General features: G+C 48.9%; 1 protein-coding gene across 4 annotated transcripts in view; it reads left to right on the forward strand.

Annotated features, from left to right (window-relative positions):
- Positions 1-440: 440 nt before the first annotated feature.
- Positions 441-16,876, forward strand: part of LOC119103786 (cytosolic phospholipase A2) — a 65,844-nt gene continuing 49,408 nt past the window's right edge. For 2 of the 4 annotated variants that reach the window (XM_037227439.1, XM_037227442.1), the window contains exon 1: positions 441-561. In XM_037227439.1, the coding sequence (XP_037083334.1) occupies positions 480-561 (82 nt within the window). In that variant the 5' untranslated portion in view covers positions 441-479. Of the gene's footprint in view, positions 562-6,874; positions 7,119-16,876 lie in introns of those variants that run through there. The other 2 variants (XM_037227441.1, XM_037227440.1) reach the window with 2 other exon arrangements.

The raw sequence follows: 16,876 nt of genomic DNA on the forward strand, positions 1-16,876 counted from the left end.
ATAGCTATGTCGAACTTTTGTGTTTTTTGTGTATTAAAGCTGCGATGTAAGCAGTCTACTATGTAGTGGCGGGTTGCAAGATTTGAGACATACCATGCATACTTGGGTACAAATGACAAGCAATATAACATCTTGTACAAAATGACACCTCGGAAGGAATACTAGGCCGGCGTCACAGGATGAGCCTCCAGTTCCTCTTTCGCACACATAAGCGTCTTGTCGCTCGACCGACCTCTCTTTCGGTTTATTCATTTCCGGTAGCTTTTTGCCTATGTTCGACACATAACACGCAAGACACAGCATAAGAAACGCACGAGATATGGTACAAAATTCACCAATTCTCTCGCCTGAGACGTGTGAAAATAAACCGGGGTCGAGCACCTGACGCTGACGACGCACCATAACTATACAAACCGCGGTTCTGCCCAGATCCTGACAGATACTGGCTTAATTTGGTGTTAAATGAGCCATTTAAAGGGATGCTGATGTGCTTCCAAGGCCAGCTATCTCAAGTGACAAATCTGCCAAACCACGTGAACCAACACGCATCAGCAACTGCAGGTATGTGACACATTTCTGCACATATGACGTATTTGCCTACTCGTTTGTTATTTGACGCGATGCGTGAACTCTTATGCCCAATAATTGTACCATGCAAGACATTTTTCGGACGAACCAAAAATCGAACATTGTTGACGCATTGTCGTTATCTCAATGTTCATGCTTGGAGTTCATTGACCCGTAAACAACTCGCATAGCGTGAGTCGAACGGGGCTGGAGAGCGTTACGAAATCTCGTGATTGGTGCTGTTTTTTACGTTGTTGGGGTTAGTAACTGACCCCGTTATGCTACGTTAAAGTTGAAATTTGTGTACTTGTTCGACAACCACACTTTTTCAGCTCAACAACAGTATACATACAAGATCATGCCTTGTAGCGGCATGAAACTTAAACAGGCGTGTTCCTCGGTCAATTTCCTCCTCAATACCTCTTGCTTTCATGAGTTTAACATACATTTGTGGTACAAAGCTCCGTCAGTGTAACAATGTCGACCCGCCGCTCGCGTTCTGCGGCATCGTCGGTTGCCGGCCAGGGCCCGCGCCGGTCGTAAGTCACCATGGAGTGTTCCTCAAAAAGCGCGGCTGTTCCGAAACTAAAACAGGTAGGTAAACGTTTTAGTGCCAAAACACGCGTAATGAAGGTCTCATTAGCTACTGTGAATTTGGACACGACTGCGCAGCATTCCGGAGAGTTATCCTAAAAAAAAATCGCTAAGGAGGCCGCATCGATCTCCCTATCAGGGCAAGCGTTGAAGGGAATGCTCCACATTTTAAGGTAACGAAGCAAGTACTAGATAGAATGAAATTGGCATACTTTTAAGTGAAAAAGACAGCTATAGACGACACAGTCTTTCTATTTGGTAAACACACTCCTCAATTTGTCATTGCTTGATTACGTCACCGTACCTTGCACAGCACTGATTGGGATCTAACTGCCGGCCGTATGGCGGCTAACGGAAATCGTTTGCTCACGAACGACGGATATGAACGACTCGACAATCATATCTCTTGGCCTCGATCCCTCTTGGCTAGTGGAATGGGAGCATGGAAATGCCGATATTATAGCGTAATGCATACCTGGGTGACCTTGAAGTAGTCTCCCGAAATATTCTGTACATCTTTGTGGGTGCGTAGCTCAGGAATTAGAGGGATCTAGGTCTTGAAAATTACAGGGCTGCTAACTGCACCAAATGATCTTCGAGGTGCCAAATTTCGGTTAGAGCCACCATACAAATGTTGAACACTCCCTTTAAGCGCCATGCAATACCACAGCACAGCTGTCCCATGTCCGTCTGGATTCCTATGGTCTGTCACCAGTTGACCGTCTCTGACGAATTTAGGTCGTCAGTCGGCCAAGTGCGGCTTCTGACTGGCAAAACCATATAGCTCGCTACATCTTGTGGTTAGGTTTCCAGCACTCCGCTGACCGAACTACATGGACAGCAAACCAGGCTGTACCAATGGATGAAACCAATACTGCTGGGTGTCACCAATACCAATGGATGAGACCAGTGAAATGTGTGTACATAATCAGTGCGTTTTAAAATACTTTCCACCATCCATTACAGCTGTATTTGCACGTATATTCACATTACCATGCGCGTATATTGGCAAAGAGCATTACCTTTGACGCTGGCTGACTGTAAGTCCAGGGATGCTTTGAAATCCTCATCAACGGCATCAACGAGTTCGCAGTGATTTACGGTTTTTGGAAGTGTCGCCGAAATATTACAAGGAACTTTCGTTTTTATGGTTATATTTTGGTCCCACTTAAAACGGAAGTATGGCAAACGTAGTTTCCACCACCCAGTCTCGCTGAGGTTCGGCCACGGCGTCAGCATTGTAGCTGAGATGGGTGGCGGAGGAGGCGACATTGGTGGCCGTTCGCTCCATTGGTGACACACCTACGTGTCGAACAGGATTGAGCATGTTGTGTTGTAGTCTGTAGAGTCAGACATACTGTGTACTTGGCTTTACGCCCTTGTCTGCTCTGGTTGTTGGGGCCCGAATTTATCTGTAAAAACGTTCCAACAAAGATGAATCCATTATTTGCGCACGAAATACGTGTCGTTCGACACATATTCCGACACTTTTACCAGTACGATTGTCTGTTTTTTTCGTCCGTCAGCGCGAGTTAAATTCGTGGCGCTACGACACCGGGTAGAGATCTGTAGCCAATTTCCACAAACATTCTTCAGCTGAAAATTCTACCATTTCAATGTTCCTAGAACGTATATTGAAAAGATGGCCATAAACACGTGAGATAAAAATACTTCCATATTTGTATCGAGTTTTGGACAAAAATAGCCATTTTGAAGATCACTCGGCGCAGTTCATAGTCCTGTACGTCTCAAGACCGAAAACCCCCTAGTTTCTGACTAATGCGCTCGCGAATATGCGCACAAAAGTTCGTGCCGACTATCTCAAGGTTATTCAGGAATGCATGACGCCAAGGAAATGCCATTTAAATCCTTGCACCTCACAGGCTTTGCGGCGTTATAGGCCAAGACAAGTATTATCGCCGAGCCGTTTAGATCTGACTTCCGTGAGCATGATTTTAAAATATGGTGGACATCAGTTGGCTCTCAATCAATATTGGGCAAGATGTGCAAGTGGCAATCACGAATCATGCATTGTGCTACAGAATGTTAGAAGTTGAACATAGCTGCTAATTATTACCGAAACAAGACGTGGGACCGAAGAACTTATACGCGCTTGGGTGGGGTTTAATGTGACCCCCCGAAGACTTTTCCGAAACCATTTTCGTACAGCGCGGTGTAGCCATGTCAAATTTTCATATCTGTGACCATTAAATAGGGGATTTTTGTATCAGGAATCTAGATGCACCTTGTAAGGTCGCTGACCTATGGCAGGTCAAAGTCGGGCCATGAATTCAGCGTAGGCGATATCTTGAGAATCATTTAATCTGATGCAGCAACGAACTGGTAAACAAAGTCATACTGCCCCCGGAAAGTTTCTTAGGCAACGCAACAATTGAAGAAACAAATTCCATTGACCAATGGTCAGGTATGAAGATCAGGCCAAGGTCTAAGGCGACCTGTTCTTTAACTATAGAGCTTGATGTTTGGCGTGGTTGTTGGTGCTCATTTTCGATCAACAGGATTTTAAAGGTTAGAATAGGACCTAAACTGACTAATAACTGACCTAAAATCATACAGGTAAATTACTTGTTTTAGGAACATCCCGCCAAACACAAACCGTGACTTTCATTCAAATGCAAAAATGAAAGCGGCTTTTTATGATTTTCGGTCGCCATGACCTTCCGAAAGTCAAATGAGGTCAATGAGCTTAAATGAGCACTTGTGATATTTTGGCTTAAAACAAGTGTCTAGGTTCACAGCGATTGCATGATAAGATCTGGGGCGCTTTGAAACCAATCTGGAGTTTGACCTTGCTTTACCTTGATTAATCCAAAGTTTAATGGACTAGACCTCTCAAATTTTGACACAAGTAATTTAACAAACAGGGCGACACACGCTAAAAATTTGGTGTTGCTAGATCTCTTGGTTTTTGAGATCTCAAGGGGTCAAATTGACCCTCCCGCCGATGTGAAGGGCCACCCTGGGACCACGATGGGTATGAGACCGGCTACCATAGCGTATGTTAAGAACAGCACCATAACCAGAGTTGTGAAAGCGAACAAAGATCTTCAATTCACGAATAAATATGCAAAGATATCGTGAAAAGGGTCATAGCAATCCATTGATCCATTGCACGTAACAATATATGGCTCAGCAAACACTTCCACAATCGCCATTGCCATCTTTTGGCGAGTTTGAAGTATTACAAGTGAGTGCTGGGATGACAATTTCGCACGGCTAGTTTAGCCGTACCTCAACTCCATACAAGCGTTCTATGACAATTAAGCCATGGCGTATTGAGAAGGACAGCTGCTAAATAGAGAAATGTTGGTGTCTAGAGCAGTTTTCGAATTAAAAGTACACCAATAGTGATAATTGAGCTGATTTCATCCTATGTCATGCTTGCTTCAACATCCTTTAAAGTGAAACACTCACGTTAAAGGGAGTGTTCCACATTTCAAGAAGGATAAAATAAGCTCAGTTATAACTATTGGTATACTTTTGACTGAAAAAGACAGCTCTAGACAGCACAGTCTCCCTGTTAAGTAAATAAAATCTTTAATACGTCATTGCTTGATTACATCATCGTAATTTGCACAACATTGATTGAGATCCAATTGACGGCCATTATATCTGGAATGCACTGTGTGTGCACAAACGGCGTATCGGATACCTAGGTGACCTTGAAATAGTCTCCCCGAAATTGTCTAAACATCTCCGTGCGCGTATAGCTTGAGCCTGGAGACTTTTAGGTCTTCAGAAGAGCAGGGCTGCGAACTGCACCGAATGATCTTCAAGACAGATATTTGAGTTCCGAATCCCATACAAATCTGGAATACTGCCTTCCATGTTTACGAGTCACCCGTTTTGATCTTTGGTGCCAAGGCGTCTTTCGGCGTCGTGGGTTTCTGTTTTGTACGCAAAGATCGCGATTGCGCGTCAGCAGAAGAAGCGAAGAGAGCTATCAGTGGTGACTGCTACGTCGACGACCCCTCACCGGGGCGGGAAGCGAACAGCCAGACAAATAAACGATCGAGGTCTTTATTGCATCCCTTCTGCGTGTGATTCAGCCTCAGCGGATGGTCGGCCAGTTCAGCGCTGGGGACAAGAGCGCTTGAAGACGTCACATTGTACGTGCGGCCACTGCTGGACTGAATACCAGCCCGAGCCTTGGCGTCAGCTGACTCCCAGATCGTGACGTGCTGACATACGAGTCGAAACGATGCTCCGAGGACGTGACCACGCGAGCCATACCTACCTGCAGGTGTTGGAAAATTAATGGTATGGGTTCCGATATGGGAGAGACGTTTATCAAATGTTGAGTAGATACCATGAGGACGTACTTGATGACGTTCCTACCCGCACTTATCCTACTCATGGTTGTATCTATTCACACCGTTTGCGATTATCAGCGCGACAGAGTACAGTGCGCTGAGAAATGTCAAGAGGCTTTTCCATAAAGGAGAGCTTAAGTATCGCAAAAATACAAACGGGTGGGTACAACTGGTCAAAATAGGTATTAGGTACGTCTGGACACAGTCCCCTGGATAACATGCTGTGGGCAAAGAGCATGTATCCCGTGAGGTGAAGTATGTGGTTCTTTCGACCAAGCGTGACCACTCCGAACTATGGGATAAAGTGAAGAGATGAGTGCGGGGGCAAGAAAACGACCATCTGGGAGTTCTTCGCCGCCTAGATTTACCCTAACACAGCAGCCCTTTTCTGGGGGTGTTCGCGGGCGCTTGGGGGAGGCTCCCTCCAGGAGGGTAGGAGGTTCTTACACGCTCGCTCGCTCGGGCTGACGGCCGTACCTTGTCCCACAAGACGTTAAGAGCCTGCGCCTCGCAAAGCCCCGCTGCAAGCTTTCGGGATTTATTATATACAATTCAATAATAATGATGATAGCAATAGTTGAGTAATGCTAAAACTGCAAACAAAAGATGTGAATGATAAGGATGCCAATAGGAATAAAAGTTATAGTGATGATGATAATAATGATAAGCTTACAGGTTTCACTTCCCGGTTCAATGAATGCAAGCAGATGCCTAGGAACAGTCGCTGGTTACAGTTTGGTGGGTGGTGCCGGCAGGGTGGTGGCAGAACTGTGCGCGTGGAAACCAGAAATGCGGGTTTGGATTGCTCCCTGAGCCGCCATTCACGCCAGGGTGAGCAGCAGGCGCCACCACATTGCCTCAATAGCTGAGTGAGTCGTAAAGCTCCAACGACAACAGGGTGGTAGGCGTCCCTCGTAATGGCTTGTGGGTTTTCCAGGCAAGCACTGCGCCGACCTCGGCTTCCAGTACTCTTCCAGTGAATCAATTTCTACCAACCATTGCGCTGGCTCTCAGAAATCGCGAGATGCAAACGACCGATCCATTCCCTGTTGGCCTCGCTAACGAGCGCCCGGCAAACCCGTCCGACCTGCGGCCTGCGGCCTGTAGCCCCGGCAAACGGGCGTTCCACGCTCGTCCGACCTGCGGCCCGTTCGCCCGACAAACGCGTACCCTGCGAACTCATCCGACCTGCGGCCTGAGCTGCACGTGGACCGCGTGAGTTAGCCCAACCTTGCTCCAGGGTACCGCCGTTCGTGCATGCACGTACGTGCGCGCGCGGGTGACCAAGGTTGACGGCCGGTCGGCCCGCCACCTGTCGTTGGCTGCGGGAGTCGGTAGATCGCCGGCGCCGTCCGGTGAGCGCGGTGCAGTTTAGATAAGAGTGCCGGGGTGAGAGGTGGACCGCCGCCGCCGGTCGAGCCGCGCTGGCAGCGCTGATAAGGTGAGGCGTGACGACTGAAGGCGCATGTGAGACGTGCCGCGGCGCGCGTGTATTGCAACATCGGCTTAGTTCAGCACGCGCGCCTGAAAATACACCACGAGAGGGGTGTACACGATCTAAACTACCACCACAATCTCAACTACCACTCGTCGCACTACGGGTGGATTACGGATTTCGCGCAGGTAAGAAGTCACCAGCGGGTCAGGTCGGGCCAATAGATCTGTAAAATCATTGCCGGCTCCCAAGCTGGAAAATTATCGAGCGCAGGGCATAGTTCCGCAAAAGATTTGCGGATGTGCATGCTCTAAATCACGTGATATAGTTTTTCTTACTTGTTGTTTTGGGCTGATTGGTGCACATTTACAAGCAGACGTGGCTTGGCCATGTTACTTCAAACATTTTACCCAGTTATTTTGGGGTGCGAAAGTGAGGTCCTCACCATCAGCAAGTCCTTTGTCAGCGATTCCCCCTCCCATCCAACCGTTGCCAGAGCTCTGGATGCGCCCCTGCAGTGTACGTAAACCCCAACATTTATCTGAAATGGACCACCACCTAGCCTAGCGCCCCTCAGCTTCGAGCAAAGAGACGCCTAAATCTGCAGAGAAACCCGTTTGTGGATGTGTTTCGGGCAGGCTGACTCATTTTCCGCTGTTCAGACTCCTCTCCCAACTCATTTTAAGTTACTATGCCCCTGTGCTTAGTCATTTCCCAGGCTGAGGCCGGTGACGAGTTTACGGATAAATTTGATCAATCAGACCAGCCGGTGGCTTCGTGCTTGCGCGTGGTGCCTACAATCCGTCCGTAGTTTGGCAGGCGGTAGTTTCAGATTTTTGCACCACGCCCGTGGTGTATTTTCAGGCAGTCATGCTAAACCAAACCAATGCTGCAATATGCGCGGCCGACCCGGATCACGGCGGACGGCGTCGGGCCGGCGTTGCGCTGAGTTTCGGGGACTGGTCCGCCGTCTCGTTCGAAACTGTGGTACATAGTTTTATCAGTAATCGTTTCTGACTCTAGGTTAAACATTCCCAGACGAACATGGGTTAGCCGTGTTGATACAAGTTCTTGGTCCCATTTCGATCTACAGTCGGTGGTGATTTTGTTTGGGGGGCCTTTCACCATCAGGGGGCCCTTTGCCAACCTTCTACCCTTGCCTTGTCATGACTATGGCTGCGCCGCTACGTTCAGTTATCTGATCAGCTGCAGCATTCTTGTTTTCACTTGGGAGTCCGTCCCGCAACATCATCGGGTACCCACCCGTATGCAAATGTCCTCCTCTCACGTGCACCGCTTCCGGATCCTTTCATCGCTTCAAGGGCAGTGTGGAGGCCGCGCACATTCTAACCACTATCGCTAGTGCCTTGTTCTAAACGCCCCGCTGCGCCGAGTTGCACTCCAACAAGCGCCCGACCAGAGTGTGTCAGAGCATGCTTCTTTTGTGGTGCAGAAACACCAGTAACTTGACATTTCAACGGTAAGTCAACATTTCATTTCAACATTATGGATATTAATGGATAGAGTAGGATCGCAAGTGCAACACTGCAAACACTTGCGGAAAGTCACGCTCCTGCGGGCAGTGTAGCAACCGATGGAAGCGTCAGCGTTTGGTCATGGTCATAGGCTTGGACGAACGTTTTTGCGCATGTTATACTGAGACGCCGCTGAGAGGAGACGAAGAGTAAACTAAAGGATTGAGTTCAGGCTGAGTAGATTTCCAGCAGCTGGCTTGTTATAGTACCGAACTGTAAAACGCCCGTTCTACGAGGCACTTGGATTTGAGGATGAGCTGAACAACACGAGGACACTGCAGTTGCTAGTTGGAAACCTGCCGTTGACAGCCAGTACGCCTGGGTTGCGTAAGCCCGTCACCGGTGTGAAAAGGAAACAACTTATCCACAAACTTTTCCACTACTTTCTGAAAGAGAAGTGCCGGGAGAGCCAATACAACGCTGTCAAGAGCGGTCCCGCGACCTCTCTTTAGCGCCTACCCAGGGACAACTCTGGCTGACACGAGAACCGGATCACCAAGCCGGTGGCGCTGCCGGCTCGGGCGACGCCAACCGAGCACGGCACCACGCACACAACAGGAAGTATCGAGGAAGGCTCAGGTCCCCGCCTTGTGAACTGCTCCTATCGTCCCCAAAACCACTACGTGGTATGGTGGCTGGCGCTTCAGAAACTGGTACTGGACGACCGACTGGCCAGGGCAAACACGGCGAAAGCCGGACACACCAGTGCCACCAGACCCGACCCTGCGCTCAAGAGAACTGTGGACAGAACTACCATCGGTTGCTTCACGCACGCCCAGGACACACCAGTGCTACCAGATCCGACCCTGCGGTCAAAGAACTGTGAACAGAAATACCATCGATTACTTCATGCACCCCGGACACACCAGTGCTACCAGATCCGACCCTGCGCTCAAGAAAACTGTGAACAGAGCTACTATCGATTACCTCATGCACGCCCGGACACACCAGTGCCACCAGACCCGACCCTGCGGTCAGGAGAACCGTGAACAAAAATACCATGGCCTTCTTCATGCTCGCTCCGTACACACCAGTGCTACCAGATCCGACCCTGCGGTCAAGAGAGCCGTGAACAGAACTACCATCGACTTCTTCATGCACGCCTTCAGAGATCATGGGCATGGCCAATTCAGTGTAATATGGCCGAAGTTCTTCCATAATGAAGGCTGCCGTAGTCGAGATCCATGGGACCGCGAACGGAAGGGAATGAGTGGGGTAATTGAATAAGAAGTTCGATCACTGCCATCTCCTGTGTCTGTTCAACGACCTTGGCCCTAATGGTGGGCCTCCCAAACTCAACATGAAGACGATATCTGATATGTTTGCCGCAGACTCAAACTTATCACAAAGAACACGAAACAAACGTGATGACCAGAGAGACTTACTGGGTGAATGACGTGTGTACTGTTCCGAGACTGGATATCGACAGAAGCTCGGTGGCTGTCGACAAATTGACTTACCTGGCCCCGCCGAGCCACTAGCTCGGCATGCCTCTGATCAACGAGACCCCGGAGCTGCTGTTCTAGTCGGATAACACGACGCTGATCGCAACCAGGAAAATGTTGAAAACCATAAAGAACGGACCATCGCTTCAAAATACGATGGTGCGGTGATCTATGACTGGCCGTGCGATTAGGAGCAAGGGAGCGCGACAGCTAATCTGCGTACAGTTCCTCAGTAAAGTGATTTCAGACAGCATGAACGATCACTTCTTGGCGTACATAAGTCAAGAAATTTCATAAAAGTCAGAAAGTCAAGGTCAGAAGCCAATCATGGTCTGCGAAAGGGCTTGGATTCAACCCCACTTCGAGAAGTCGCGCAGTCATGAAAATCGTTCAGCGGAACGGGCGTTAGACAGTACGGTTTTCACAACAGTGAACAATGGGCTGCACCCATCCTGGGAAGGAACACGCACGGCAGACTACTCCGCAGTCGAGGGTGACGGGAAACCAAGCGATTGCACGTGAGAGACGGCTGAATAGGTCAGAACGTTGTGGTCGCGACAGTGATGAGTCGAAGACTAGTCCAGCAGCGATAATGTTCGCCAGGATAGAGCAAAGGATTTCCGGTGGACGCTTCGGAAAGCCGACGTTTGATGAAGCTGCACACGGCTGCCTGACACGTGGTTTCTACTGCTGCTTACCGTACAAGTCCAAACAAGTCGGGGAACGTTCGACTTGTTGACGATGCCGCCGAGGAAGATAAACAATGCCCCAGCGACATCTCGATGCGGGACCGGACAACATGAATCCATTTCCTGGAGTTCTGGTGCGTTGGCGAGAGAAAATGGTGGCACTCTGCACTAGCATGCAGGCCATATTGAGTCAGATATGCACGCGCCACGTAGACAAGGCCTGTCTACGATTTCCTAGATCGAGTCGAAGGTAAACTTTTCCTGAAAACCAAACATCAGCTTTGCATGTTCATATATACAAAACCATGTCATGAAAAGACATGGAACGTAAAGAGACGTGTCCCTTGGTTAATGATAAGTACAGTGGCATGTAATTTTATCTGTTTGGAGCCTGTATTGATAAGGAAGGGTTTCGTTCATGTAATAGCGCCAACCCCCGTGCGCGGTCCGCAAAATCGTCGCTTGCTCCCTGCAGCACCCGCCGGCCTTGAGTCGTCTTGCAATGTCGTAAAAAACACCACTGTTCTGAAACTAGAATTGCGAGTGGCACTTTTTGTGGCAACACGCGTACAATGGATGGCCCAGAGGTTACAAAAGATTTGAGCAAGACTACACAATATGCCGCGTTGGTATCCTCAGAAAACCGTAGCGGAGGGAGGGGGGTGGTCACATCGCCCACCCTCCCCTTCCTGTCAGGGCGAGTAACTTGTTCAGAAAGAGCCATCCGCCTGATGTGAAGTTATCGACAAATTTCTATGCAGCTGTTGGGGCACGGCGAGAGGCGCCCACCAATCAAAACACGTCACGCCGGGCGTGGAGCATGCCTAGGGTGAATACTTTGATGACGGGTGGGATGGGGCTCGGAGCGCGAACATGATTTTCGTAAGGGGCATGGCCTCGTGGAGGCCCCATATTTGACGTAATTCCCAGTGCCGCGCGCTACTGGTTCGGAATCTGCCATGCATTCTGCTGCCCTGTCTATCGAGGTCCTTCGCTGTTTTTTTTTTTTTGCGGTCGCTGAAAGCAAATCCAGCCGCAGATCGAGTTTAAACGTGAGGCCTCGGCAAGTCCCGAGGGCGGAAGAAAACTTCTGTTGTGATTGGTCTATCTCATTTGTCTAGGACAGGTGCGTCTGGTTTCCTAACGACAGCAATTATCCTGCTGGCATTTGTTCAAGAGCAGTATATGACTGAACGTTTTGGTTATGCGCATGATATTGAAAATTGCAGTGATGAAATAGACTTTCGGTGATAAGCTGATTACTGATAACACTACTGGGCATGGACTTAATGACTAGCTTGTCACCTGGTATCGCATTGCAACACTGGCGTCAGTTTTTCCTCCAAAAATTTGGTCGGCGACAAAAAATACACTTTTACCACACATGTCAGGTAGCCCGTCGGAACCGACCGTCAAAGGCCCTGCTTGAGGGCGTAAGGGCCCGGAGGACTGCCTGTAGGTCACATGAGGAATTGCAGCCCGTAGGGTCATGAACTGAAATATCAGTCAGAAGTGTTCTTGCACCGTTTGAGGGATCTCTGAGACAACGCTGATGTCTAAGTCAGTCAAAGACTACGAACACGAACAGCCGGCTCCATGTCCGTCTGAGCCCTCGAGACCCACTTCCCAAGCAAAAATGAGTCAGAGGTCCGCGATTTACAATGTTTGGGGTTCCTGACACAACGAGGGACTCCCGTGCCGGTTAAAGGTCACGACGTCGAACAGGGGTCCTGTGGCGGTATGTGGCCCGAGTCGGAGTGCTGTTTGAGGTGGCCCGCAGAGTGGCCGACAGGGCTCTCGAGACCAACGATCACGGGCCCTATGGGATGGCTGAAGGTTGCGAAGGGCTGGTGTAGGTCACATTAAAGACCCCGCCCATAGGGCCCCGATCCCAGATGTCAGTAAGATGATCCCTGGCACCGATAGGGACCCCTCGCACAGAGTGTTCCTCTATCTCGGCCAGAGATCCCGAGCAATGAACAGTCGGCTCCGTGTTGGTCTGAGCCCTGGGACCCATTCCCCAAGCAGGGACAAGGTCGAGCGCGCGATTTACATTGGTAGCGCTCCTGCATCGTTCAGGGGCTCACAGTGCTTAACAGGGCATTCTGTGTCAACAAGGGATCTCAAATCGGTCAGGGGAAGATTTGCTCAACAGGAAGGGGACGGGAGCCCGGATGACAGAGAGTCTCTTACGTTGGGTAGGGCCCTCTGAAAATTGAAGGAAATATATGAACTCACGCGAGGCGGTCACATTAAGGCATTGTAAGGGTCCTGTGCCAGTCAAGGTCCCCAGTGCCGAACAGCCAATTATTTGACCACCTACGGCGAGCAGGGATATTGCTGCCTTAATGGCGGTTCATGCGTCGATCCGGAGTCAGTTGCGCAGGTCAGTAATTTTCCCACGTCAGGGAGCGGACCAATGTGATGTAGTGTATCCCTCTAAGGGCCTCCGGATCGGCAGGAATACCGCCCTGAACCGCCAGAATGACGGCCGGAAAACACACCGCGGGGGAATGCAATGGCTCTTCGGCCCTTGACTGGGAGCAACAAGGTGCCCCACAGTGTTGCACTCAAGGGGCCTTTTACCGGAAAGAAATGAGGGGCCTCATAAGTCTTGAATGGAGTGGGTCAAAATGTGTTCAAAACGTAGAAGGCCGTCCCATGTCTCCCTGAGAACGTTCATTATTTTGCAGAATCAACTGGCGAAACGATCACCATGAACGGTTTGATCCTGGGCACCAGGTGCCGATAGTGTAGTGGGGAATGCGCCTGCATTAACCACTACGCATCTGGGAAACCACGGGTTCGGGGTTCGATTCCCCGCGGAGCAAGCGCTGCCAGCCAGGGCGAGAGGCTGGCGACGTTAAAAATAGCCTGCGCCGCTGAGTGCGTCATAAAGCCCCAATGGGACGCCCGTAATCTCGAGGATTAAGGACAACGATGGCTTTGGTTGCAGTTTTTGTAAAACCGGACGGCCTTGGCCACTATAATCAAGGCCGGGGGGGGGGGGGGGGCGTCGAGCGCGCAGCGATTACCGTTGTAAAATAATGTTTTTGAATGTCTCTCAAGATCAATTGGTACAGCTCAAAGATTACGCTGGGCGATTTGTTACAGCTTTGAGGTTGCCCTCTGGATAGATTGTTGACAGTTACAGGAACACGTAAAACGGACATTTCACCTTTACTCTTCCAGTTCCACCACCAGATTCAGGCACCACTTCGTGGTGCTGTAAAGAGCAGAACGCCATTGTTGTCAATCTAAAAACCGCATAGGTGAGACATAAGCTCGCGATATCTCTAAATGTACCATTTGGTGTCCTAAAGCGTTCAAAGCTACTTCTCTCAAATGCGTTACCATTGTCTTCCACTGGCTGACGACGGCCTAATGTTAGCCGCAGGGCCGACGCTGCGCGGCGTAAGCAGACTGCACCGCCCGGCGTCCAGCTTTTTGTTACTAAGATATGCGAGTGCGCATACTCAAAGCTACGTGAATAACTTGTAATACTTATCGATTCTGACTGAATCTTAAACATATCCAGGCAAACATGGCCAAGCCATGTTAATACAAATCGTACACCTACCTTTATCTTCAATCTACGTTTGCGGAATCCTTGCTATCTCTATACGACCGAGATAAAAATTCTGACGAAGTTTCTGAGTTCTGTCGGTTTAAAGAAAGACCACTGGGCCATTGTGAAATGGCGAGCACCGGCGATTGATTTCGTGCCGTCAATTAACGCATGATTTTGTCAGTTTATCTGCTATAAACTTCAGGCAAAATTGATCTCGCGGTAGCGTAATGCCTATTCCAGTTATAGAAGGCGAAATGTGATATAGATGTATACATATTTATTCAGGAAAATAGTGTCCTCAATAACAAATGGGCTATATCCGGTGATTTTCGGGGGGCGCCTCAGGGTACCATTTCTGAACCCTGTGCCCCCTTGCTAAGGCCCTGGCTGCACCCCTGAATTAAAGGGACGGGAGGGGGGGGGGGGGGTAGTAAGCCATTTGGTCTCATAGCCTTCCATTTCCTAAATGCGCTTGTCAACAGATTTAGTCAGTTTTGTTTCATTTAAAGGTCATTGTTATTCTGAATTTGCTTGTCTTCCATGAAAGATATCTTTTGAACAGCATATGGTTCATGGCCAAACAGTGAAGCCCAGGAAAAATAGGTTTGTGTTGTTAACTTTTTCCCAATTAAAAAAAATCTTCCAGATAGAAGTGCTAGCTGAAAATCAGCATATAGGGGCCTCCCAGTCAACATAAGAGTGAGATGCCGTCCCAGAAAATAATTTTAGCTGACACTTCCTCATCGTGTGTAAGAAGTATTACAGATGAGGTTACATTTGTTTGCTTCTTAGTGTGTGGTCATTTTGGTTCGCTGATTCAATTGGTACCAATGTATGGGTATTGTTAATAAAAGGTATCATCTTGGTATACCAGCTGATTTTTTCCATGATTTTAAATTAAGATTTTTCCACAGTATGTGTAAAATGCATAAAAAAGGATTGTAACCAAGGTTTTATCCTCACCCAACATCACCAGTTTTCATCATGCCGACTAACAGCGTCTGAGACCCCCCGGCGTTTCCAAACTTAGAAAGATTGTGGAAGACTAAGAGGCTCGTGAAAAAACACAACAGCGGATTGCTCGCAACGAGATCCCGCGATCAGCAATAGTGTTTTGTTGCAAATTAATCCCACTAGACCAAGTCAGAGGTCAAATATTTCTGCAAATTTTTATTTCAGTGTTGCATGCTCATGGGAACGAAACCATATCGCTTAACGACATGCAACACAAAGGGGCAAATTCTTTGTTTAATGTCAAGTACATTGGTATGCAGTCGAGCCTGTTTAGAGTCTGCATCTATAATGCAGAGCCTGGTTAATGCAGCAGTGTCAGCCCTCACGCGCGCTCCGCATCACCGTGGGTTGCCAGCTGCCCTCGCGGTTGTAGATTGTCTTACAGTGCTTCTAGCAAACGTCGTTTTTCAGAAAAAACAGGAATATTTTTGGTATTAAAACACGCCAAAGGAATGCATCAAAGACTAATGCAACTTTGGGCGTGTCCACACAGAGCGCCGGGCTGGTATACTCAAACAATCTTAGGTGGTTCGTATCCCCCCCCCCCCCGCTTCCATTAGGGCAAGGGTGAATATATGCTGTTGAGGAAAAGAACTAGCAGGCTGGTTACGGAACCCCTGGCCACCAGAAATCTCTTCTAGACACTAAGAGGACCTTAAAAATATAAGGGATCCCTTTTGCCGCTCGGGGGTCGCACACACTGCTTAGGACCCTTAACGTGCACAGGATCCTTCTGACCGCTTATAGGCCGGTTTGACTGCTCTGGGCTGTTCTGGTCCTTATGGTCTCACTGAGTCACTTGGGGCCGGCCACTGAACAGTCCTAGTGCAAGGTACCTCTGGTCATCATGGGCACCTCTGGTAGCATTCGGCCCTTTTGGCCACCTAAGGACTCCTCTGCTTATTGAGGGCTTGTCGGCCACTCATTAGCCCATTCCGTCACCAGGGCGATTTTCATCCCCAAAACCCTCTGGGCACTTGGGGTATTCTCAACTATGCGGGGCCTTTTTGGCCCCTGGGAGGCCCCTTCCATCACTCAAGAACCCTTTTGGCTGTTCGCTGGACTTCCTGACCGGTCTGAGGCATTCTGGACACTCGGGGATTCATTAAGTACCGAAGGCTGCATGTCTGCTTAGTGCCTCTCTTGATGTTCAGGGACCTTGTTCTTCAAGCGTCTGTCTGGAGGAACCACTTTGACTCCCAGCAATCCACCGGCCACTGACATTACTCTCTGAAGGCTCAGGGCCCCCACCGATCTAATCATTAAAATCATCTTGCTATGACCTCCGTCATGGCTAGAGGAATCAAGGGGAGGAATCAAAGTCATAGCATAACGTTTTGCGGAATTCCCGGGACAATTCCTTTATGCTGGCACATTTTCTCTCTAATTAGCGCATTTCAAGCTTACGTAGCATCTATAGCACAAACTTTTTCACACATTAATGTGTTGCAAGCATTATAGAGCACACACGTTGGAAAACGCATGGCAAATGCACTTATTCGCAGATGCGCAAATGCGTATTACTTTCATAGCGGTAAACATGGAGTCAAATGAGATTTCTCCTACACGGTCGGCTACTTCAAATCGAAATTGTGAGCCATTCAAAAGAGTGTTAAGAAAACTGGTATTACTGAAGAAATCGTACGCGCCTGATGTAGCGATGTAGCGATACCGCCTGATGTAGCGATGTAG

Source organism: Pollicipes pollicipes, unplaced genomic scaffold, assembly GCF_011947565.3.
Source record: "Pollicipes pollicipes isolate AB1234 unplaced genomic scaffold, Ppol_2.1 Scaffold_5724;HRSCAF=6776_pilon_pilon_pilon, whole genome shotgun sequence".
Classification (NCBI taxonomy): Eukaryota; Metazoa; Arthropoda; class Thecostraca; order Pollicipedomorpha; family Pollicipedidae; genus Pollicipes; species Pollicipes pollicipes.